Source organism: Melanerpes formicivorus, unplaced genomic scaffold, assembly GCF_026170545.1.
Source record: "Melanerpes formicivorus ecotype bairdi unplaced genomic scaffold, bMelFor1.0.p_v2 SCAF_16, whole genome shotgun sequence".
Classification (NCBI taxonomy): Eukaryota; Metazoa; Chordata; class Aves; order Piciformes; family Picidae; genus Melanerpes; species Melanerpes formicivorus.
Genome location: NW_027142368.1, coordinates 11735763 through 11761199, shown reverse-complemented (window position 1 = coordinate 11761199; position 25437 = coordinate 11735763). Strand labels below are relative to the sequence as shown.

General features: G+C 49.4%; 1 protein-coding gene across 1 annotated transcript in view; it reads left to right on the top strand.

The window, feature by feature from the left end:
* The first annotated feature begins 1252 nt into the window (after nucleotides 1-1252).
* Nucleotides 1253-25437, top strand: part of PLCB2 (phospholipase C beta 2) — a 45034-nt gene continuing 20849 nt past the window's right edge. Inside the window, exons 1-13 of the mRNA XM_068148122.1 lie at nucleotides 1253-1698; nucleotides 4167-4244; nucleotides 6341-6409; nucleotides 16245-16385; nucleotides 16847-16926; nucleotides 17264-17317; nucleotides 19389-19464; nucleotides 19996-20096; nucleotides 20346-20512; nucleotides 21241-21387; nucleotides 21488-21645; nucleotides 24053-24135; nucleotides 25030-25114. Coding sequence (XP_068004223.1) covers nucleotides 1615-1698; nucleotides 4167-4244; nucleotides 6341-6409; nucleotides 16245-16385; nucleotides 16847-16926; nucleotides 17264-17317; nucleotides 19389-19464; nucleotides 19996-20096; nucleotides 20346-20512; nucleotides 21241-21387; nucleotides 21488-21645; nucleotides 24053-24135; nucleotides 25030-25114 — 1323 coding nt within the window. The 5' untranslated portion in view covers nucleotides 1253-1614. The remainder of the gene's footprint in view (nucleotides 1699-4166; nucleotides 4245-6340; nucleotides 6410-16244; nucleotides 16386-16846; nucleotides 16927-17263; nucleotides 17318-19388; nucleotides 19465-19995; nucleotides 20097-20345; nucleotides 20513-21240; nucleotides 21388-21487; nucleotides 21646-24052; nucleotides 24136-25029; nucleotides 25115-25437) is intronic.

Sequence of the window (25437 nt, the reverse complement as noted above, 5' to 3'; positions counted from 1 at the left end):
ATTTCCCCCCAACATTAGTTTTGCCAGACCAGCTCAGTTGAAAGCAGATGAAGGCTGTGTTTACAGGCAAAATGACAATCTACAATGGAATACAATGAATATACACAAAACACACAGTATTTACAACATTTACAGATATCTACAATTAACAAACAACATGAGAACCCCCCCTGGTCAGAGACCAGGAGAGCTGTCTCTCTGCCCCCACTGAGGTCAAGCAAAAGCAGGGTTAGTATCCTCCAAAGCAACGAGGCAAGATCTGAGGAGCCCTGTGTAATACCTGCAGAGAAATGTTCATTCCTCCAGCAGGCAGCTCTGCCTTTAGAAAGAAAGCTTTACTTTATCATTATTTTATCTCAGCACCAGCTGTAGCTGTCAGTATTACCAAACTACAGAGTAATGGCCTCCTCCCAGTTCTAATGGCCTCCTCCCAGAAAGGGAGGGTACTGGAAGGAAACTGGGAGGGAACTGGGAAGAAACTGATAGGGACTGGGTTATGCAGGAGTGATCTTCGGCTTCTTTGACCATCTTTATGCCACAGGGATGGTGGCAGGTCCAAAGGAGGCCACAAAGATGATCAGAGGGCTGGAGTACCTCCCCTACAAAGACAGGCTGAGAGAGGGTCTGTTGAGCCTGGAGAAGAGAAGGCTGCAGGGAGACCTTAGAGCAGCCTCCTAGTACCTGAAGTGGGCTACAGGAGAGCTGGGGAGGGACTTTTGACAAGGGTTTGTAGTGATAGGACAAGGGACAATGGCTTTGAGCTGGAAGAGGACATTTAGAGTGGAGATTAGGAAAAAAATCTTTACAGTGAGGGTGGTGAGATACTGGAATAGGTTGCCCAGTGAGGTTGTGAATGCCCCCTCCCTGGAGGTGTTCAAGGCCAGGTTGGATGAGGCCTTGAGCAGCCTGGTCTAGTGGGCCATCCTGTCAATGTATGATTCTATGAATCCGTAAGAACCTGTATTGGAGAGGAAAAATGTTCAAGGCTGGCCAGTGCAGCGAATGGCCCCAGCCATGGAGCCTGTGTGGAGCAAGGAGTAAGTGTGAGGTGGTGTGAAGCTGTCACATAAAGGGGGCAGTCTGCTTGTAGCCAGAGCCCGAGCTGCGGGCTGACCGCATCTGCTGAAGCAGTTGAAGTGTGGGCTGGCAATGCCTGCACTTTGTCAAAGAGAACATTTAAGGAAGTTCAGCTGCGGAAGTGCTCTGAACCCTGCGCGGCTCCCAGAAGGTCCCTCCTGGAGAGGTGGTGTGTGGCCGTGCTACCCACCCCGGGCATCTCAACCCGTCCTGGGCTTCCTCAAGGTGACCCTGTGCTGAGCTCAGGCATCTCAACCCATCGTGGGCTTGTCCTGGAGGTGACCTTGGGCTGAGCTCCGCGTGCCTGTTCTGGGAGCTGTTGATTTACAATGCAGATTCCTCACTCCTCGCCTGCCTGCCCCTGCCCCTCCTAAACTTGGCTGGGACAGAAGAGCCTGTTTGCTTTCTGATGCCAACAGTGGCTGTGGCAGAGAGCCCTGCCATGTGAGAGGCAGAGATAGAGCAGAGGGGGCCAAGGAGGAGCAAACGGTGCAGCTGCTGTTACTTCTGGCAGCCAAGGAGCACATCTGTGGGACAATGTCGGTGCTTAACCCTGTCCTGCAGCCCCCAGAGGTGAAGGAGTATCTGTCCAAGGGCGAGCGCTTCATCAAGTGGGATGATGTGAGTACCAGGGGCTTTGCTTTGCCGAGTTCTATGGGAGGTGGCTGGGCAGATACTATCTTGTGGGGAGACTGGGAACGTGTATGTGGTGAGCTGATGGGACAGTGAGAGCAGAGATATCTGGATGGAGAAGAACAGGAGAGCTGAGGGCTAAAAGCAAGGGGTATAGGTGTTGGGGGTTGGTGGGATGGCTTCTGCACTGCTTCTTGCTGTGGAAGATGAAGCAAATGGAGTCACTGGGTCTGTGTGGGACTCCAGGGTCCTGCCTGTGTGAATCAGTCCTTGGGAAGGTGCTCACTGCTGGGAGTCTCCTTGGGGTGAGGGGCTGCACTTGGACTTGTCTGGAGGGGCCTGCAGGGTGGGATGCACTCCAGAGCTGAGCAGACTGTCCCTACTTTGCAGACAGTGGAGATCAAGCTTCAAGTTTTTTCCTCTCCTGGCCATGTTGCTGGAGGGGACTGAGGGTGAGCCATGTCCTCCACATCTGCCCAGCTTGGGGGTCTGTGAGCTCCAACCCATGCAGCATTCCAGCAGTGCAGAGCCTGTGCTTGAGCAGTGCTGCAGCCTGGAGAGTGCTGCAGAAGCTGCTTCTCTCCTCTGGTGTCCTCAATACACTTGCTTTGCAGTCTCTGCCATTTGTTGTGAGAGGCAGAAAGAATGGAACAGCAGAAGAGGAGATACTGATTCAGATGTAATAGTTCCATTCTTCCTTGAGTAAGAAGGCAAAAGAGGATTTTACCCCAATGTCTGCCTCCCTGAGCAAGGGGACAGCAGCTGCCCATGCATTTTGTCTGCAGCATGAATTGTCTGCTGTTGAGCATGAATGCTGAAAAAACGGGCAAGCCAGGTTATGATTGTTCACTAAGCTCTGAGGGAAACATTTGAAGTGGTATTGCAGATGAGATGCATTAGAAGGAGCCTTCAGCAGCTGTTGTGGGCGTAGAGCTGGAGTGGAGTTTGAGGTCCCAAGGCAGTGTGTGTGTGTGTGTGTGGCTGATCACTTGTGTGCAGCTGGGGAGGGACTTTTTACAAGGGCTTGTAGTGATAGGGTGATGGCTTTAAGCTGGAAGAGGGGAGATACAGAATGGAGATGAGAAAGAAATTCTTTACAGTGAGGGTGGTGAGACACTGGAACAGGTTGCCCAGGGAGGTTGTGGATGCCCCCTCCCTGGAGGTGTTCAAGGCCAGGCTGGATGGGGCCTTGAGCAACCTGGGCTAGCGAGAGGAGTCCCTGCCCATGGCAGAGGGATTGGAACAAGATGATCTTGAAGGTCCCTTCTAGACCAAACCATTCTGTGATTCTGTGATAAACAGGGATGGTGCAGCAGCACTGAGGAATAAGGAAGCAATGTAACAGGAAAGGATGTTGGATAAAGAGGGTGGATGCTGAGGGGCACAGGTTGGAATATCACTGGGCAGTTATTTATTCCATGAGCTCTGCATAAACCAGAGGATGACAGCAGGGTGTGGTGGACAGCACAACCTTCCCTTCCTTTTCAGTGCAGGCCTTGTGGCTTCTTTGAATTTGAACAGGGATTTGGTTTCTGAGAAGAATAATCATAGAATCATTGAAGTTGGAAAAGACCTCTACAATCATCAAGTCCAACCTCCTACCCAACACTTCCATGTCCTCCAGACCATGTCCTGAAGTGCCACATCTGCTTGTTTTTTTAAAACCTCCAGGGACAGTGACTCCACCACCTCCCTGGGCAGCCTGTTCCTATGCCTGATCTCTTTGAATTTGTTCCTAATTTCCAACCTAAACATCCCCTGGTGTGGCTTGGGGCCACATTTGTCCGACCCGGCCACCTTGGTTCTGATCTGGAAGATCTCCTTGTTGGGTGGGGTTCAGGACCAGCCCTGAATAATTTCATCAGGTTTTTGTGCCTGTGGTTAAGTTTATAGTCTGTGTTGAGCTAGTCCATGGAGTTTAGGAATCACCCCCTAAAGCAGATTGATCTGCTGTGGCAGGTGGACCTCTACGCAAAGTATTCCTGAGCAGACCTCTTCTCTGTAAGGAGAGCACCTACATGGTAAATGACATGGACTGGTAGATGCCATGGATGAATGCTGTCTCTGCTCGGCCCAGGCTACTTTCTGGAGCTTGTGGGTGCCTTGGAGGGAAAGGAGTTCAAATGAAACCATTAACTGCATCTAGAGGTGCTTCCTTCTACCATTAACTGCATCTAGAGGTGCTTCCTTCTCTAGATTCATTGTACAAGAAGCTCCAAGAGAGCCATTCTAGCTAAAAGCATAGTGTTAGGTGAGACCTGGGCTTCAGCAGAGCTCAGCTCCCATAGCTTCACACTGTAACCCTGGAGATGTTCTAAAATCATCTGGTTCGGTTCCATAAATCACAGAGGATGATTCACCGAGCTGGGTCTATATTTGGACTGGGAACCTTACATCCCATAATGGGTTCTCCAAGTCACATAAGGTGCTAACTTCCTCTCTTCTGGTTTTGTCAGGAAACAGCAAGTGCTTCTCCTGTGATCCTTCGAGTGGATCCAAAGGGTTTTTACTTGTACTGGACCTATCAGAGCAAGGTAAGTGCTAGGACTTCACAACCTCATCTCCAAATAAGAGTAAAAGCAGTGACTCTAAGGATGTGGAGACCTCAAGTCTGGAAAGGCAGTTGGGCTCCTCTCTGGTCAGGGAGGTGTGCACGCTGCCAGAGGGAAGCCACAGAGTACTGGTTGCTGGAGGGGAGTGAGGGGTAACACACTGAGGAGAGAGAATTCAGTTCCTCACTGTGGAGAAGCCACAAGGAGCGGAGAGGTCTGGCTGACTGGAGGTGGAAGGCTGGGCTTACTTCTGCTTTCCAGAGCAGGGCTGTGGTGTAGCTTCTTCCTCTTTGTGACCTACATGCTGAAAAGACATGGTAGATAGAGACAGTCCTGCACAGTGCCCTGGCCAGGAGACATGAAGTGTTTTGGGGAGCTCTTCACTGTTGTTGGAGACATTCAAGAAACATGTGGGCATGGCAGCTGGGGATGTGGCTTAATGGCCATGGTGGTCTTAGGTTGGAGCTTGGACTCAAAGGCCTCTTCCAACCCAAAGAATTCTATGATTCTCAGAAAAGTGTGCCCTAGTGCCAGTGGGGCAAAGCACTGCCATGCAGCCATGTCCTCCCAGAACAGTGTCCTGAGGCTGGGCACTGTCACATCCCTCTAGATGTGCTCTCCTTTCAGCCATGCCTGGCACTCTCATTCTCCTTTCAAGGTCTGCTCCTGGCAGTAGGATTTTTGCTGTGGGAGTTCCAGCCAGCCCTCAGCAGCCTGATTTACATTCTTGGGGAAGCACTTGGGGGGCATATTCCCTGTGCTCTGAGGGAATCTGCAGGTGGTGTGAGCTAGCAAGGGTGGTGGGTAAATGCTGGCTGTCAGAGGGAGTGGGGCAGGCATGAGGATGTCCTGTGAGGGCTGGCATGAGCACAGCAACCAAAGCTTTGTGAGATATGGTGAGTAGTTTATCTGTTGAATTCATGTGGCTTCTTTGGCCAGCTCCTCATGTCATGAACAGCAAGGAAGTAAAAAGCTGTCCTGTTACGTGAAGGTTTAGGAGTAAAATTTCCACCCTGCTTGACAATAAAATAGGGATCCAGCCAGAAGGTATGGTATCCACATTGTTCCTTGTTGTGATCTTGGAAAAGAGCATTATCTGCTGCAACAAGTGTAATTTGTTCTCCAGATCCGTGGTGAGCAGAGAAATTAGTAACAGAGGAAGGAAATTCAGGTTGGTTATTAAAAGAACAAACAAAATAAACACAACAGCAGTGAGGACATGGAGGAGGCTCTGCCTGGGGAAGGTTGTGGAATGTCCTCCGTGGGAATTGCTTCAGAACAGGTCTGTTGGGAGTGACCTGGAGAAGAGGTGGTCCTGCCTCTCTACCATAGACTGAGTTGTGTTAACACCATGGATTTGTAACTGGGGTAGAGTTTCCTCACATAAACCTGTGTGCATGTCCCTCTCACAGCAACCCCCACCAAGCCTCTGGCCTCACTGTGAAGAGGGCAGTGCTGCAGACCACCACCACTACCTCAGCATTGTCCAGCTGGACATGTCATAGAATCATAGAAGGGTTTGGGTTGGAAGGGACCTTAAATATCATCTCCTTCCAGTGTCCCTGCCATGGGAAGGGACACCCTCCACTAGACCACGTTGCTCAAGCCCCCATCCAACCTGGTTTTAAACACAGTGGACATCCACAACCTTCCAGAGCAATCTGTTTCAGGGCCTTACCACCCTCACTGTAAAGAATTTCTTCCTAACCTCCAGTCTACATCTGCCCTCTTCCAGCTCAAAGCCATCACCCCTCATCCTTTCTTGTAACCCCCTTCAGGTACTGGAAGTCTGCTCTAAGGTCTCCCCAGAGCCTTCTCTTCTCCAGGCTGGGCAGCCCCAACTCTCCCAGCCTGTCCCCATAGGAGAGGTGCTGCAGCCCTCTAATCATCTGTGTGGCCTCCTCCAGATCTTCTCCAACAGTCTGATGTCCTTCTTGCTGATTTTTCCCTGCCTCATTCCTGGTGGGAGAGCTCTTTCCAAGTCAAGGGTGCTGGCTGAGACCTGCTTTATAGCTTCTGGGGGCTGTGCAAAGGGTGCTTTGCCTTTCCTCACCTTCCTTGTCCTTGTTCTGTTGTAGGAGATGGAAATGTTGGATATAACCAGCATCCGAGACACCCGTGTAGGGCGGTTTGCCAAAATCCCCAAGGTGAGTGCACAGCTTCATTGCTGCTGAACTTGAATTGGTTGTTCAGATGGGAAAGGCAAAGCTGCCTGAGGCTTTGGCATCAGCTGAGGCAGCTTATCCTGGCTTTCTGCTACAAGGTGGAGAGGACCTTGCCTCAATCACAGAATCATTTAGGCTGGAAGAGACCTTTAAGATCATGGAGTGCAACCCTTAACCCAGCACTGCCAGGTTACCACTAAACCATGGCCCTCAGCACCACATCTACATTGTTTTGAAAACCCTCCAAGGATGGGAACTCCACCACTGCCCTAGGCAGCCTGGGCCAGACCTTGACAGCCATCAAGATGACAAAATTGTTCATGTCCATCACCTAAACCTCCCCTGGCGTAACTTGGGGCTGTTTCCTCTTGTCCTGAGGTTTCTATCTTTGAGAGAAAAGACCAACCTCTACCTGGCTCCAACCTGCTTTCAGGGAGTTGTAGGGAGTCAGAAAGTCTCCCTTCAGCCTCCTTTTCTCCAGGTCCCTCAGCTGCTGCTCATGGTACTTGTCTTCTTACCTTGCAGTGACATAGAAGAGTTACCTTTTATGTCATCTCTGAACTCCCTGGGGTTCCTCTGTGCACCCAAACCAAAGATACCTCCAGGCTAGGGTATATGAGCTTGTTAGAAAGAATATGCCAGAAAGCCAGGAGAGCAATTCCCCTTCCATATGCTTGTCAAAGGAGGCTGTTTGAGTTGTACTCAGCAGCTGGGTTCTCTCTCACCCACTTTAATCTTGGCCTGGCTTTTACATTCCATGAGCTACACAGGGATGTCCTACAGGAGACGTCACAGAATCACAGAATGCCAAGTTGAAAGGGACCCCAGGGATCATCTGGTCCAACACTGACGACATGTGATCCTTCTCTGAGTCACCAGAGCTTTCCTTTGAGCAAGGATGCACAGACTGGGTCAAGGCAGCTACAAACCTGTAGTTACAGTGAGGTTCCAACACACTGGTGGAGGTTTTTCCCTTTAAAGGGAAGAAAATGCAGTTCCAGGGGAAAAAAAATAATAGTTTCTTCTATTTTTTTTTCCTCCAAAGAATTGTAAATCCTCTGCTTGCAGGGTGGCAGGCTGAGGGCAGCACACAAGTATGGCTTTGTTCTGGGTTTCAGATATAACTCAAACTTCCTGGAGCAAAATCGTCCTTGTTGGGACTTTTTTTTTTCTCTCTCTGCTTTTTTGTTTGTTTTTAACTTCTCCATGTATGGAGGAGGCAAGCAGAAAACTGAAAGAAAGCTTGAATGTGAAAAGGAAACAAAGGAGTAGAGATGATAGCAGAGGTGATTCTCCGCCTGCTGCAAAAGGGGAAGGTTTCGCAATCCAAGAGACTCGAGCAGCCTCTTTGCGTAACTGGTGAGGCTGTTTTCTTGGTGCTGCTCTGAAATGTCTCTTCAGAGCTCCCTGAGACTGGTGGTTCCCAAAAGAGCACAATGAGCTGGGTGCTAAAATCCCAGCAGACCTCCAGAACGGTGCCCATCTTGCACAATTCCTTCTGAGAAACTGCCTTTCGTGGAAATTCACTAGAATGAAACGTCTGGGTTGAAACTGGAGCAGGGGAGATTTAGGATGGACTCTAGGAGGAAGTTCTTTACTGTGGAGGTGGTGAAATACTGGAATAGGTTGCCCAGAGATGTGGTGGAGGCCCCATCCCTAGAGACATTCATGGTCAAGCTTGCTGGGGCCCTGAGCAGCCTGCTTTAGTTGGAGATGTCCCTGCTGGCACAGGAGGCTTGGATAAGATGGCCTTCAAGGGTCCCTTACAGCATGCTGCATTCTGTGATTATATGATGTGAGTTTTCAGCAAGTCCAAAACTGTCTGAAACAAGAAGGGGAGGAAGGAGGAGAAGGAGAAGAAAAAGGTGTCTTGAGAGAGCTAGCCAGGATGATCAGTGCTCAGGCTTTGAAACCCTGCATGCTCATATGTGACCTGCAAAAGAGGGGCACAGAGAGAAGACAAAATTTGCCAGAGGTACCAAGTCATTTGGGGTAACAAAAAGAGAGCTTATGTGCAGCAAGGCCTCGAGTTGCTGATTGCATGATCTAATAAGTGATAAAATTTAGTACAGATAACAGTCAGACAAGGCACACATAGAAACCCCCTTGATTCTAATCTGTAATTAACAGGCTCTGAGTTTGCTGTTGCTGCTCAGAAACAAGATCATGAGGGTGTGGTAAAATATCAAGGCAGTGTTCAGAGGCATGTGCTCAAAAACCAAGTTCCAAGTTAAGAATTCTATGAAAAGAAAGAGCACACGGTGCTACTGTGCGCACCCTGAGCGCACTCATGTTTCTGTGCCTCCCTGGTGTCCTCATCCCAGATGAGACAACTGGAAAAGGCAGAGGAGTGCAGCAAGATGAAGAAAAGAACGAAATAGCTGCTGTAGGAAGAGCATCTGAGGAAGCAGGGGGAAAAAAAAAGAAAAGAAAAGATGAGGGGGATGTGGAGGAGTATCATGGAGTGCTGTAAAGTGAGGAGATGACTGGAGAAGGTGAGCATGAAGCACTTTGCAGTGTTTCTTCCATTGGGAGGACTACATGTTGAGTGGAATTTTCCGGCAGCAGGCCCAGCACAAGCAGGAGGAGGTGCTGCTGCTTTGCATGTCATCTCCATGTGCTGTGGGATGTCTTCCTCCAGCTAGGAAAACTCAGGACTAGAAGAAAATGCCCTCTGAGGGTTGTTAAGTGTGAGATAAGGGCATGCAGTGATAGAACCGGGGTGAATGCTTTCAGCTAGAAGAAGGAAGATTTAGACTGCAGATTAGGAAGAAATTCTTTACAGTGAGGGTGGTGAGACACTGGCACAGGTTGCCTAAGGAGGTTGTGGATGCCCCCTCCCTGGAGGTGTTCAAGGCCAGGCTAGATGAGGCCTTGAGCACTGTTGTCTTGTGGAAGGTGTCCCTGCCCACAGCAGGGGGGTGTCAATAGATGATATTTAAGGTCCCCTCCAGCCCAAACCATTTTGTGATGTTATGACAATGCCTCTGGCTTAGGAAGCTGCTGAATCATAAATTTCTGGAAGCTGCAGAGATGTGCCAGGGAAGTGTCATTGCCTTTCCTCTGCTCTTACAGCCTTCTCCAGGTGTATGGATGAACCTCTGGTCTGACCTGGTGTAGTTGTCTTCTAGCCATTGCAGCAACCCACAGACAGCATTGTACAGTCCTGGGAGCTGGCTACAGCTAATTTCTTACAAAGAAAGAAGAAAGGTCAAGCACCAAATGATTTATTAAGTATTCTGAACAGGCAGAAGCGATGTGCTTGATGACAACCTCTGCTGGGAAAATCCTGAGGGCTTTATGAATGCTGCATTTCACACAGACCCATTTGAAATGAGTCCTCTTTTCAGTTCAAGGAATTTTCGGGCATTACTATGACAAGACATAGTAAAATGCACCAGACTGGTTCCTTATCCACTGTTCTCTTACAGAATGATGGGTGGAAGGTCTTGTGTGGGCACAGAAATGGCCATCCAACCAAGGTGGTGGGAGAGCCATCCAGCCCTGGAAGTGTCTTCATGGCTGCCCTATCCACCATGCTTCTGCAGGGCTGAGCTGTGTATTCTGTTGGCTGTCCTAGACCAGAATTTCCTCAAAGGAATGCAGAAAGCAGTGACAATTTCTTAACATGAACCTGGTGCATCACTGCTCAAAGGTATCAAGAGGGAAAACTGGTGTGACAAGGCAAACCAAGGTCTGTGGGAGGTGAAGGGTGGCAGAATGAAAAAGGATGTTGGCTCCCTGATACAAATAATGGCTTGGAATGGTTATGGGATGTAACTGTTGAAGTTAACACCATGAGTTGTGTGTTTCATTGCCTAAAGGTGGAGGAGAAGGGGCTGATGGGTATTAAGATGAGGAGAACAAGATCACAGCTGCTGGAGTGCCTTTGCATAGTGCCCATAACGAGTCAAATCCTCTTCCCTTCCTGGCAAGTAGCATCATGGCAAACCCACAACCTCTGTGAGGCAAAGCTCATGGTCTGGTTTTCTTCGTGAAGACATTCCCAAGGCAGGCCAGTGCTTTGAGGGCATTTGGTGTTGCCTTCTCCTGCAAGGTGCCATGACCTTCTGGCAGGGCTTTGAGCTTCATGAGGGTGGATCATGCCCTGAGTGAGTCTCTGCTAACAGGTGTGGTGTTGTGGATGTTGGGAGTTACTTGCTTTCAGTAACACTTTCCTCCTGCTGCTAAGAAAGATGTTTGGGGTTTTTCTTTGTAACCTCTCCATGCACAACAAGAACACCATCAGAGCACCCACGCAGAAAACCACTTCTGAAAAGAGCTGCCATCATGCTCACTCCCTTGCCAGCACTGTCACAAGTCACAGCATTACCCCTGCAGGCTGGGAGGGGCAGGGGCTGCTGGGACCCTCTTCATGGTACTGAAGCGTTTGGGAAGCAGGCAGTCAGCCTCCAGTGCCCAGCAGAGTAAGAGTGGCATTGACAATGGACTGGTCACTGAGGGCTGGCAGCAGTAGGAGTCTCTTCCAAGTGAGAAGCACTTCATAGAATCATTTAGGTTTGAAAACAGCTTTAGGATCAGTGAGTCCCACTGTAAACCCAGTAATGCTAATTCCAGAAATTGCCCCAGAAGGGTGTTCAAGAAATGTGTGGACAAGGCACTTTGGGACAGAGTCTAATGGCCATGGTGGTCATAGGTGGATGGTTGGACTCACTGATCTTAGGGGTCTCTTCCAGCCCAAACAATTCCATGATTCCTACCTGAAACTGAGGACACTGGTGCTCTCTTTAAACAAAGGCTCTCCTCTTGCCTTCTGCCCTCCCTCCCAAGCCCTCACCTCCTGCCACATTAGCACCTCAGCAGGCACAGAGCCCTCAAGTCCTCCCCTGACCTCTCCTGTGCACGTGCAGCATTCCCCTTCTCACCCCCTGAGCCTGCTCTTCCCTGCGAGCTCCTCAGTGTTCTGCAGCATGTCTTCTCCATGGGTGTTGTTTTGGAGAGACAGGGCAGAACGAACTCTGGCAGATGTTCAAGAGCAATAAAGCCATGAATTAGCAGGGCCTTTGAACGTAGCTGAGACAAGACAGAAAGCCATTGACCGTGGTTCAGCAGCATGCTGGAGCAGATCAAGATGTTCATTATGATGCAGTTCTGTGTTTTCCTTTGAGTAACAAGGAACAATAACAGTCTTTTTTTCCCCCCCTTCTGATGCACCAAGACACCAGAAGGCTGACAGGGAATGTAAGAATTAGGACCAAAATCTATGATGGTTTAGGCCATGCTTTTATTGTCTTCATCGTGGGATTTGTTTAGACATCTCAGCAGGGATTGGCTTTGAAACAAGCATCACTTCTTCTAAACCCAGAAGTTGTGTTTTCTGACTATGTCAGACACCAGCAAGATCAGGGAGGTGATTCTACCTCTCTACTCTGCTCCTGTGAGACCTCACCTGGAGTACTGTGTCCTAGTGCTGGTGTCCCCAACACAAGAAGGACATGGACCTCCTAGAGCAGCTGCAGAGAAGGGCCACAAAGATGATCAGAAGGCTGGAGAACCTCCCCTGTGTGGACAGACTGAGAGTTAGGGCTGCTCAGCCTGGAGAAGTGAAGGTTCCAGAGAGAACTTAGAGCAGCCTTCCATTACTTGAAGGGTGCTACAGAAGAGCTGGGGAGGAACTTTCGACAAGGGCTTCTAATTACAGGGCAATGGCTTTAAGCTGAAAGAGAGGAGATTTAGGCTGAATATGAAGAGAAATTCTTTACAGCAAAGGTGGTGAGACACTGGAACAGGTTGCCCAGGATGCTTGTGGATGCCCTCTCCCTCTGGAGGTGTTCAAAGCCAGGTTGGATGAGGCCTTGAGCAACCTGGTCTAGTGGAAGGTGTTCCTGCCCATGGCAGGGGGTTGGAACTATATGATCTTGATCTTTTGGTCCTTTCAAACCCAAACCATTCCATGACTCTGTCACCAGACAGGGGTGAGCAGTGCTCAGGAGCCACCAACACAGGGAACACTCACAGTGCAGCTGGGGCTGAGCAGGGGGCTGAGCTGTGCACTATAAACACATGGTGGGTGGTCAGAGCTGGAGACTGAGCATCATCTCTGCTCTGTGGACTCAGGCTGGAACTAAACAAAGTCTGCTGTTCGGGCCTTGAAATAACCCAGTGACCACAAGCAGCTGGGTGGACACGAGCTGCTCTGTGTGCGCGCGGAAGAATGCGCTGGGAGCCTCTGCTTCGTGCGAGGTTTGTAAACAGTGGAGCAGGGGCTGAGCAAGGAAACAAGCATGTCTGAATAATGGCCTGTTGTCGTGCTGGGCCTTTCTCTGCCCCTTCCATCTTTCTGCAGGGCCAGAAGGTGCTGAGTTGCAGAGTCTGCATCTTTCCCTGGCAGGCTGTTCCCGCTGGATTCCCGAACGCCACAGGCTGTTTCGTGCCATGTGAATCTCTGCTGCTGCTGCCTGTTCCGCTTCCTTTAGATAAGGCCCCAGTGAAAGCCGAGAGTGCTTCATCTGCCTGGGGTTTTTTTCTGCCTCATCTTGCTGAGATGCTTGTCATGGAGATAGGCTGCCCCCCTGCATCACAGTTATCAGTCCTGCAGTCCTGTGATGGAGCTGTGCTGCTAACGATGACATGAAGGTTACCTGCAGTCAAAGGCAGTTGATCAATTCTGGTGCTCCTTCTGACACCCAAACAACATTTCTTCTCCAAAAGAGAAGACTTATTGTCATGTCCTGTCTTCTAACACCACAAGTGCTGCATCACATAGTGCATTTCAAAGACACCAAACAGAATTGTAGAATCATAGAATGGCCTGGGTTGGAAGGGATCTTAAAGCTCATCCAGTTCCAATCCCCTACCAGGGGCAGGGACACCTCCCACTAGATGAGGACATCCACAACCTCCCTGGGCAGGCTGTGTTTCACCATCCTCACTGCAAAGAATGTCTTCCTAATCTCCAGTCTCAATCTCCCCTCTTCCAGCTCAAAGCCATCACCCCTCATCCTTTCACTACAAGCTGTTGTAAAACATCCCTCCCCAGCTCTCCTGTAGCTCCCTTCAGGTACTGGAAGGCCTCTGAGGTCTCCCTGGAGCCTTCTCTTCTCCAGGCTGAATAGTCCCAGGGAGAAGACACCAGACAGTCTTCTGCTTTAGGTCTGGCTCTTTGATTATATTTGCATGGGAATTTGCTTTTCTCTGGACTGAATCTGCTTCATACAGATGAGGGCTTTAGGCAAATCAGGAGACTGGGATGTTTGGACATTAGGAAGGAGGTCTCAACAGTGAGGGTGCTGAGACACTGGAACAATTTGCCCAGAGATGTGGTTAAGGCCCCATCCCTGGAGAAATTCAAGGTCATACTTAACGGGGCCCTGAGCAGCCTGCTGTAGTTGGAGATGTCCCTGCTGACTGGAGGGGTCTTTGGACAAGATGACCTTTGAGGGTCCCTTCCTTCCAACCCAGGGCTTTCTGTGATTCTGTGAAGCGGAGCGGAAGCTGAGTCTGTGTTTCAGCCTCTCTGCCTGTGAGCTGTTTTCTGTTTGCTTGAGATTTTAAAGTGGATTTGCTAAGCCTGATGCTTTCTGATTTGCATGGCTAATGCAGTTGTCCTGCTTTTCATTCATATTTTTTCCTTTATGGCCACCTGCAACCTGACTCTAAGCAATGACCTAGTGAAGCTGCTGCTGCACAAGGTGCTAAAGGTTATGGAAGAGCCATGGCATCAGGTTCTGTGCCCTTGGACACAGTCTCTGGTCCTTTCTCATCACCTTCATTTGGTGCTTTTATCCTGTGAGGGAGATAATCCCCATGCAAAGCAGCAGTACAGAGTGACTGACTTGCTTAAGGCCAGGCAGGAAATCAGTCACTGGGAAAATCTGACCCAATTTAGATCCCCCACAAGATGATCCTCTCCTTTCTCTGTTGCAGTTGAAGCTATCCTCACTGAGGCACTGGGAGGTGTCACGAGCTAATGCTGATAAAGGCCATGGCATATAAAAAGTGACACAGGCTAGAGCTAATGGGAACAATGACTTCTCAGAAGGTGATCAGGCTGCTAGCAGCCACACCATGGGTCAGCCTTGTCTGGCAGAGCATATCTGGGTGAAGGCAGAAGCTCTGGTACAGCTCGCTGGGGACACGGTATGAGGAGAAACAGCTGCTGGAGAGCCAGCAACACCAGCTTGCAGAGGAGGAAGGGCTGGGAGGAGCTGATCTGTAACAAATACAGGAAATGAGTTCAGCACAAACCACAAGTTCTCCATTGTCTCAGCTGCATATGATTTACAGCAGGAGAGGTGAGGAAGCTGAAGGAACGCCAGCAGCTTTGTAAGATGAAGTTAAATTCAAAGTGAAGATCCTAATACTTCGCCATTTGTGCTGAAAAGCTCAGCTCCATCAAGAAGTCGTTGTGAGCAGGGAAAGGAGATGTGGGTATGAAGGGACTGCTTGCTTCTGGGAAAGAAAATTGCTCACAAAGCAAGACTTGAGCATTCTGAGAAATCCTCTTAACTTGTAGCAAACAGGAAAAAGCTTTTGAGAAGCCAACGCTGCCCAGTAAGCAGCAGGGAACAAGCCACTAAACTTGAGCTGAGCTGATTTTGTAGGAGCTCTAATTTTATAGCAAATCCAAAGGTGAAGTCATAGAACCAAAGAATTTCTTGGATTAGAAAAGACCTCTAAGATCATTGAGTTGCTGTACGTGTCCAGAGGAGGGCAATGAAGCTGGTGAAGGGCCTGGAGAACAGCTCTGGTGAGGAGCAGCTGAGGGACCTGGAGTTGTTGAGCCTGGAAAAGAGGAGGCCGAGGGGAGACCTCCTGTCTCTCTACAGCTCCCTGAAAGGAGGTTGGAGGCAGGTGGGGCTGGTCTCTTTCCCTTAGTATCAGGTGACAAAAGAAGAGGCAATGGTCTGAAATGGTGCCAGAGGGGTTTAGGTTGGATATTAGAAAAAATTTCTATGCTGAAAGAATGGTCAGGGATTGGAACAGGCTGCCCAGGGAGATGGTGGAATCACCATCCCTGGAGGAGTTCAAGACATGTGTGGCCATAGCACCTGGAGTCATGGTTAAATGACCATGGTGGTGTTGGGTTGATGGTTGGACTGGATGACCTTAGAGATCTTTTCCAGCCCAAACAATTCTATGATTTTATTCTATGAATTGCTGTGCTTTATTCTAGGAGCTGGGAATCTTATCCTTGCATGATAAATAGGGACCCTCAGTACAGCTCCAGGATTCCTTGGCTTAGTGATGCCTTATGTAGGAATGAAGAAAATGCTAAATAATTTAAAGAGATCCTATAAATACTTCCATTTGGTGATGAAATACAAGTGTGACTAATCAGATGAGCCTTCTGCTTAACAAAATTAATCTCTGGTGGGCCACCACTGCAGGAGACTGCAATTGCTATGGAAAAACCCACTTATAGCAACTGGCAACCAGCAGAAAGTCACTTGGAAAAGTGAAGCCCCTCCTGTAGGCAGGATGCCAGACCTTAGAATCACATAATTGTTTTGGTTGGAAAAAACCTCCAACCATTGACCTGACACCACCATGGCCACTAAACCATGTCCCAAAGTGCCATGGTCACATGTTTCTCGAACACCTCCAGGAATGGTGACTCCATCACCTTCCTGGGTAGCCCGTTCCAGTACCTGACCACTCTCAGCAGTTCCTAATCTGCAACCTAAGCCTCTCCTGGAACCTCTCCTGTCAAAAGTAAAATCCATAGGGATTTACAGTGAGAAATAAAACTATTTCTTTTTAAGTGTTAACTAAGTGTTAGTCAGACCTTCTGGATCTTCTGGTTGCAGTTTGCTTCTCTCTCCCTTCATCCCCATCTGTTCTGTTTCTTTTGCAGTGCCAGAAGCTCCGAGAGGTTTTTAACTTGGATTACCCTCACAGCACCTTCCTGCTTAAGACACTGACTGTTGTGTCTGGCCCTGACATGGTGGACCTCACTTTCCATAACTTTGTGTCCTACAAGGAGAATGTTGGCAAGGTGAGGGCAAGGAAGCACTTCTTGGGGAGGGCTTCTCAGTGTAAGGAAGTACATAATCCTGTAAGGAAGTACATAATCCCAGTGTCATCTCAGAAGTAAGGGGGGAGCAGGAAGGGAAAGGGAATGATGGAGAACTCAACCCTTCCAGTATTACTGGTGTGGTACCTCCACAGTTCTAGAAGCTTCTGCCCTGCATGGAGAGAAGAACCAGTGGAAGAACTTTAGTATGTCATTGGTGTGCTTTGTGTGGATAACCAGACAGCTGAGAAGAGTTAGTAGAGAAGTTTCAGCTGCTGGTATCTGTAAGCAGTAGGAAGGGGATACAGGCAAGCCAGAGGAGCACTTGTTGGGGTTTGGAGCCCAGCAGTATCAGGACAGGTCCATGACCTTTCCATGCTTGTTGCTGTGTACTTCTTGGTGCAGTCCCAAAATCCCTCTGTGCTGTGTGTGTTTGTTCCCAGAGCTGGGCAGAGGACATCATGGCCATTGTTCGGAACCCCCTCACGTCCAACGCGTCTCGGTACACCTTCCTAGAGAAAATGTGAGTGACTTCTGACACACCTTGGCCTCCAGAGCGCTTCTCTACTGCCCTTTCTGCTCTGCTAACAACAGAAGGCTTCCCCTTCATGGCCCAAGCACAGCACTTGACCTTGTTGAATCTCACACGCTTCAGAGGAATCTTTCTGATAGTTAAGCTTTAATAATTTGCCCATTTTTCCTTCCTGAGAAACAGGAACAGGCTCTGGCTGAGGGTAAGTAAGGGGGCAGTTTGCAGGACCTTGATTCTCAGTTAACTGTTAGTCTCTTTCTCTTTACTTAATAGAACCTCTAAAATTGTACAAATGTACTTTCATAATCTTGATTATTTCTTTCCACAGCCTGGTGAAGCTGAAGATGCAGCTTAATGCAGAGGGGAAGATTCCTGTCAGGAAGTGAGTATGGATGTGTGGATTAGGAAGAAATTCTTTACAGTGAGGGTGGTGAGACACTGGAACAGGTTGCTCATGGAGGTTGTGAATGCCCCCTCCCTGGTGGGGTCAGGCTGGATGGGGCCTTGAGCAGCCTAGTCTGGAGGAAGCTGTCCCTGCTCATGGCAGAGGGTTAGAAATAGATGATCCTTAAGGACCCTTCCAACCCAAACCATTCCATGATTCTGGGATTCTATGATATTTGTTTATTGTGTGTTCAGTCAGACTGGTAAGATGATGGTTATCCAGTTGCTTCAGCTGCCTGTTCTTCCTGCACCTAAGAGGTAGAAATCATTCTCAGGATTCAGACCATAGAAGGACTCCTGTTGCACCTTGGTTCCTTCCAAGGAAGGGTCTGGAAGGCAGAGGAGAGAGACCTGGAGCTGTTTACTCTGGAGAAAACTGATAGGAGATCTTATTAATGTTTACAAATATCTGAAAGGTGGCTGTCAAGAAGAAGGGGGCAGGCTTCTTCAGTGGTGTCCTGTGATAGGATGAGGGACAACAGACACAAACTGGAACATAAGAAGTTCCACCTCAACGTGAGGAGAAACTTCTTTGCTGTGAGGATGCTGGAGCCCTGGAGCAGGCTGCCCAGAGAGGTTGAGGAATATCTTTCTCTAGAGACTTTCAAGACCCATCTGGATGTGCTCCTATGTGACCTGCCCTAAATGATTCTGCTTTGGCAGAGGGGTTGGACTCAATGATGTCCTGAGGTCCCTTCCAACCCCAAACATTCTGTGATTCTGTGTGTAAGACATTAGACCATTAAATGTCCACATTACGAGCCAGAGTTACCAAACCACTCTGTATCTCCAGGTGCCAGGTGTATGTAAGGCTTTCAAAATCCATATCTGAACCCTTCTGAGGACTCTTATGATCCTTTCTCTTTGGGCATTTAAATCCCTTCTGAGTCCTAGCCAGGGTGCTGCAGCTTTTGCCTTGCAAAGGGCAGGCTGGCTTTGCATATGTCTGCTGCAGCTCCCTCTGAGCCCTTGTCCACCTGTCAACACATTTGGCACTCTTTGTTCCCCTTTTTTTTTTGGCTGGGAGCAGCTGTGATGCCAAGAGCTTAATAGAGCTGACATCTAAATTTGTCCACAGAGGAGACCTCGTTGCTGCTGACTGGGATATTCTGAAAGTAGGGGAAGTTCAGCTCTTGGTACTGTTCCCTAGTGCAGCACAGGCTGCTTGAAGCTGAAGGCTTTGACCAAGTGAGTTTTGCCCTGCAGACCAGCACCCAGCTTCCCAAATGAATCATAGAATTGTTTGGGTTGGAAAAGACCTCTAAGATCACAGAGCCCAATGGTCCACCATGGCCATTACACCAAGCACCATGTAGCACACCAGCTTCTGTGCCTGCATCATGAGTTTGTTCCTTGAGTTCATGGCAACATTTTGGTTCCAGAGAATTCTCCCTTCTTACAAAGCAGCAAATATCCATGAGGTTTGTTTACTGGTTTTGAATGTTGTCTTGACTACAAATTCTTCCTTGCTAATGCCAGCTACTGCCATGGGATAGTGTCCTGGGGGATGTGTGGCATGAGTATGCTACAACAGGAGCAGAGGAGGACAGAGAAGAGGAATTTTGAGAGTGTGCTGATGCAGTTTAGTGACAGGGCTTTTACAGAGTCATAGAATCATGGAGTCATTAAGGTGGGAAAAGACCTCTAAGATCATCCACTCCAACCATCAACCCAACACCACCATGGCCACTAAACTGTGTCCCAGAGTGCCAGGTCCACACGTTTCTTGAACACCTCCAGGGATGGTGACTTCACCACCTCCCTGGGCAGCCTGTTCCAATGCCTGGCCACTCTTGCAGCAAAGAGTAGTGTGTAGGATCTGGAACCTCAGTTACTCCCTTGCAGGACACTTTCTTCTCTTGTTCAGGTTTACAGTTATCTTGTCTGACTCTTTCACTGTGCATTTTGAGTGTCTTGCACTCCGGCTGCAGCTCCCAGCCACCCAAGCCCAGCCTTTCTGACTCCCCTCCTTCCGCATTTGGTGATGTCTTTTCCCCCTCTCTGGTCAGTATTTTTCAGATGTTTCCTGCAGACAGGAAGAGGGTAGAAGCAGCCTTAAGTGCTTGTCATCTTCCAAAGGGCAAGGTAAGGGTTTCACTGGCTAGCCAAAGGTCTTGCTATTTTGAGAAGAATCTGTTTGTCTGCTCTGACTGTGATGAAAAATCATCAGTCCAGGTGCTCTTGGTTGCTGTGAGACCTTTTCCTTCCCACCATATGCCATGCCTTAACTACAGCTGGGAGCAGTTCTCACTCTTTGTGTTGCCTTAACACAGCTCCATCACTTGTGTCAGGTGGCACAAGAAGCAGCACCTTTCTTTCTCCCTGATTCACTCTGCTCTTTGAAGCAACAAATCTGGTGGTTAATATTGGTTGGCTTCTGCCAAGCCACAGAGTACAGTCCAGGCCTGACAACTTCTGCCACTGCTGAGCTTTGTATCAACACAAGAGGCACCAAGGGGCAGTTTAAATAACTGTCCCTTCTGGAGTGGGGCATTATGGTGCTTCTCCATCTTCTTCCAGAGGTTCCAGGCACAAACATGCTGGGCTGGGGTGTTCCTAATGGGGTGAAAGCCATCATGGGTGTGTGATGTTGACCTGTCTTTAATGTGTTCTCAGAATGATGCCATCAACCCAGAGGACTTCCCTGAGACTGTGTACAAAACCTTCCTCATGAATCTGTGTCCACGGCCTGAAATCGATGAGATATTTACCTCACAGTAAGTTTCCCTCAAGCCACAGGACTTGATCTCTTGTAGAAAAAGGAGGGGCAAGGGGATTTTATGGTTTGACTGGTCTCATGCCTTAAAAAAAGCAGGAATTCAGGTCACAGACCAGTGCATTTAACACTTCCACTCTCAGTCTGAATAAAGAGGATGAGACCTCACTGTGCTGTGGGCACTCAACTGTCATCATCAGGCGGATTGATTCTGGGTCACCTCTGCTCCTCTCTCCTTCTCTCACCATAGCCATTTAAAAGCAAAGCCCTACATGACCAAGGAGCACTTGGCAAAGTTTATCAACAAGAAGCAGCGAGACTCTCGCCTCAATGACATCCTGTTCCCACCAGCCAAACCTGAGCAGGTGCAGAGCCTGATAGAGAAGTACGAGCCCAGTGGGATTAACATCCAGAGAGGTGAGTCCTGCTCAGCCCAAAGTCTTGCTCTAGAGGTAGTGTGAAACCAGCAGAAGATCTTGTGTCTTCTGCTGTCCTGACTCTCAGGGGAGCAGTCAGCCTGATTCTCACAAGTCCCTGTGTTTCACCACCAAGGAGGTGCCAGAAACATTTTGTTTCAGGGGCAGGGTGGGGCATGAAGAAGTGTGGCCAGCAGATCAAGGGAGCTTCTCTTCCCCCTCTACTCTGCCCTAGAGAGACCACATCTGGAGCTCTGGGTCCAGTTCTGGGCTTCCCCGTTCAAAACAGACAGGGAATTACTGGAGAGAGTCCAGTGGAGGCTGGGAAGATGCTGAGGGCCCTGTAGCATCTCTGTGAGGAGGAAAGGCTGAGAGCCCTGGGGCAGTGCTCAGCAAGACCTGTGAGGGACAAGAGGATGGGGCCAGACTCCTGTCAGTGGTGCCCAGGGACAGGACAAGGGCAACAGGATCAAACTTGAACACAGGAGGTTCCACCTCACCATTAGGAGAGACTTCTTTGGTGTGAAGGTGCTGGAGGCTTGGAGTAGGCTACCCATATTGGTTTTGGAGTCTCCTTCTCTGAAGAGATTCCAACCCCCCTGGGCAAGCTGCTGTGGGTGCCCTGCTTTAGCAGGGGGTTTAGACTAGATGATCCCTAGAGGTCCCTTCCAACCCCCACCTTTCTGGGATTCTGTTTTAGTGCTACTCACAGCTCTGTTTTCCATGCAGGGCAGTTGTCTCCAGAGGGGATGGTGTGGTTTCTCTGTGGCCCTGAGAACAATGTTGTAGCACTGGACAAACTGCTGCTGTACCAGGACATGACCCAGCCACTCTCCCACTACTTCATCAATTCCTCACACAACACCTATTTAACAGGTATGGGCAGTTCCAGTCTACTCCAGCTCCAGCAGACAGGGAGCAGCACTGGGGACGGGTGAGTGATGCTGAGGAGCCTCCCTCTTCCTGCTTTCCCCAGCTGGCCAGTTCTCTGGGCTCTCCTCTCCCGAGATGTATCGCCAGACGCTGCTGGCCGGCTGCCGCTGCGTGGAGCTGGACTGCTGGAAGGGCCGGCCCCCGGATGAGGAGCCCATCATCACTCATGGCTTCACCATGACTACTGAGATCCTCTTCAAGGTAGTGAAGGAGTTTTCTTCATCTATCCTTTCCCCTGCTTGGATTTAGACTGATCTCAGATTGAGGAGGCTGGCTGAGGGAGCTGACAGATGGCTGAGCTGAGGGCAGTGCTTGAGAGGGGAAGACTGATGGCGAGATGACAAGTGAATGAATGTGGAGGTAGAATGAAGGATGAGCAAACTGCAATAGGTTGGAGTTTGTGTACATTTTTTGGAGTGGGAGGACCAGAAGAGAAGCTGTTAGCTGGATGGAGATGAATGAATGAGGGAAATGCAGGCAGTCAGGGAGGAGATGGAGAGATGATCAAATACGTGTGCCTCACACACAGGGCTCTGGAACAAGGTGGATGTATGGCCAGAAAGTTACATGAGGATGGTGAGTTTATGGATAGATGCACGTCAGAAAAACAAGCAGTTCAAATGAGTTTACCTTCTGTCTGCTCTGCCCACAGCCTCACATGGTGGCAGCTCAGGAGGAATGGCTTTCAATTCCTTTCTGATGCGATGAGTGTGTGGAATGTGGTCAGTGCAGCAGCTGCCCTCTAGCCTGCTAGGCAGATTGCTGCCTGGAGGATTCAGCTCCCAGGCTTCAGCAGTACAGCACAAAGCTTCCCTCTCCCTTGGAAATACAGGCCATGGAACCACAGAAGTTACAATCAGCTCTGCAGGTTAAAACCCAACACATCACATTTCACTTTTTTCCTGCTCTCCTTTACACCACTACTGCCCACAGGAGGGCTGGAGCTTCCTTTTAAAGCTCCTTATTCTGGTTCCCTCCTGTCCTCACAGTTCCCACACTTCACTATTACTAAAATATTTATGGGGGGGGGGGGGCGGGGGGGAATCCACCACAGTCCTTCAGACTAGGGGGATCGTCATGTTCAGCATCAGTCATTTCCCAAGTCCTGCAGCACCACTGCTGCTTTTGGCTCAGCAGCTCACTGCAGAGAGGAGGAATAGTGACAGCTGTGGCTGCTGTAGCTGCCAAGATCTGCTAAAGCTTCTGACTGTACCTTAAGGAAACGATAACTTGCTTATGCAGCACGTGCCCAGCTTTGAGTTGGACCTAATCCACAGATCTTTCCCTCCACACCACTCCCCCCACCACTGCTTATGGCCTTTAAGTAGCTTTATCCATAGCTTCTTCTCAATCACAGAATCAAAGAATGTTAAGTGTTGGAAGGGACCTCTGGAGATCATCAAGTGCAAGCCCCCTGCCAAGGCAGGGTTGCCTAAAGAAGGTCACACAGGAATACATCCCATCAGGTGTGGAAAGTCTCCAGGGATGGAGACTCCACCACCCCTCTGGGCAGCCTGCTTGAGGGCTCCAGCACCCTTAAAGAAGTTCCTCCTCATGTTCAGATGGAAGTTCTTATGTTCCAGTTTGTGCCTGTTACCCCTTGTCTTGTCACTGGGCACCACTGGGCAAAGCCTGGTCCCATCCTCCTGACACCCACCCTTGAAGTATTGATCAGCATTGATGAGATCCCCCTCAGGATGCTCTTTTTGAACCTGAAAAGCCCCAATTCTCTCAGTCTTTCTTCATCAGAGAGATGTTCCAATCCCCTCAGCATCTTTGTAGCCCTCTGTTCTCCTCTGTACCTTGCTAGTTTCTGTGACAGAGTCCAAGTGGTCCACGGAGGAGCAGCTGTGGCAGCCTCCCTGTGTGCTAAAATGATGTCTGAAGCAGGGTTTGGGGGAGTAAGGGAATATTATTGTATAAACCAGGGTCTGGGGGACTGTAATTGCCCAGGAGCAAATGACTCTGCTCTGCTGTGTCAATTAGCAGCACCAGCAAGGAAAAGAGTGGAAATGTAGAAGCAGTTTAAGAGGGGCTTGGGGAAAAGATGTTTATTTTTTCTTACCTCATTAATGCTGAGAACGTTTCCATGGTGTTTGCCTTTGAAATGTCAGAAACACTGCTTGGTACTGAACATTCCACTTTTCTCTGCTGCTAGTCAGGATTTTATTAGCAGATGAAGTGAGAGAAAATTGGACAGGTTCAGAGGCAAGTCGAAGGAGGATTTGAAGCAGCTGGATCTGGTGCTGGGTGCACCTTCCTCTGCCTGTTCAAAGTGCAAGTGGCAGTGGCTTGTCTGGCAAGATGCTTTCACAGCCATTTGTGTATACACTGGACTAGGTAACAACAATCAAAACTCACCTGCTTGAAACTTCAGCTTTGGTTTTGATGCAGTCTGTAGAGTTGAGCTCTGTGCTGTGTCCTCTGGAGCTGGGAATCTGGGTGGATATGAAGAGAATGTTTCTCACCACCTTACTGGGTGAAGTTTAGTTACCTTACAGTGAAGCTCCTGACAGTGGTCAATCTGGAGACTCTTCAGCAAGAGGTCCTGCATGTCTCTGCTACTAGTGAGTGCTGATCTTCACTCTGACCATTACCTCCTGTTTAGGATGCCATCGAGGCCATTGCAGAAAGTGCTTTTAAGACATCTCTCTACCCTGTCATCCTGTCCTTTGAGAACCACGTGGACTCGTGAGTATCTGGTGCCTGGGAGACCTGTGTTCCCTGCTGTCCAGAGCAGAAAGTGCTGCTGGGCTCTGAGTGCCTGAGCTGAAATGAAACATCAAAAGATAGAATGCTAAAATCGTTTGGCTTGGAAAAGACCTCTAAGATCATCAGATCCACCCTCCAGCCCAGCACCACGACGGCCATTAAACCATGTTCCCAAGTGCCATGGCCACACGTTTCTTGAACACCTCCAGGGATGGTGACTCCACCACCTCCCTGGGCAGCCTGTTCCAATGCCTGATCACTCTTGCAGCAAAGACATTTTTCTTCTAAAATCCAACTTAAACTTCCCCTGGCACAATTTCAAGTCATTGCCTCCTGTTCTGTCACCTGATGCTAAGGTGAAGAGACCAACTCTCTCCTGGCTCCAACCTCCTTTCATGGAGTTATAGAGAGCATTGAGGTCTCCCTCAGCCTTTTTTTCTCCAGATGAATAAGCCCAAGTCTCAGCTGCTCCTCACAAGACCTGGGCTCCAGACCCTTCACCACCTCCATTGCCCTTCTAAAGGGCCTGCTTCAAAAGTCCCTGCTCACTGATGGGGGATTTAAAGGTCCCTCAACTCAAACCAGGCTGTGATTCTATGCCTGGGACTTCTGCAGCAACAGGATGTGTGTTGGAGATGAAAGAGGAGCCATGAGCTGCAGAGGGAGAGTGGCCACAGTTGTGCAGGCTTTTAGCTCAGGATGAACAGATGGGAGCTGGGCTGGGGAGGGATTTGAAGACCAGCAGAGTATCTGTGAAGGCAAGAGGTGGTTCACTGGGTCAAGCACATGGATCTCAGAATGTGATTCATACTAAGCTCTGAAGTTGGGCATCTGCTTTCCTGGTCACTCCTGCTTGATCTCTCTGTTCCTCAGGCCCAAGCAGCAGGCAAAGATGGCTGAGTACTGCAGAACCATCTTTGGAGACATGCTACTCACAGAGCCTCTGGAGAAGTACCCAGTGAGTGCAAACTGGGAAGGAGGCTGGTGGGGAGGTGTTTGGGGGAAAATTGGTCACTGCTGGTGCTAGGAGATGCCACCACAGATACAAGGGCAGTGAAAGAGAAGATGATGCTTGAGACAAGTGATTCTGGTGAGCACAACAGTGGCTGGAAGACCTCTTAGTCCCAGAGGTTCTCCTAAGCACTTGCCTGGCTCTGCTCTTGTTTAACTCTGTGACTTGAGTGACTTTGGAAATGGAGCTGCAGGTAGCCCAGCTGTGCCAAGATGAGTCACTGTGGCTTTATACACAGTGCTGTGTCATGTCTGTCTGCCAGTCCTTGC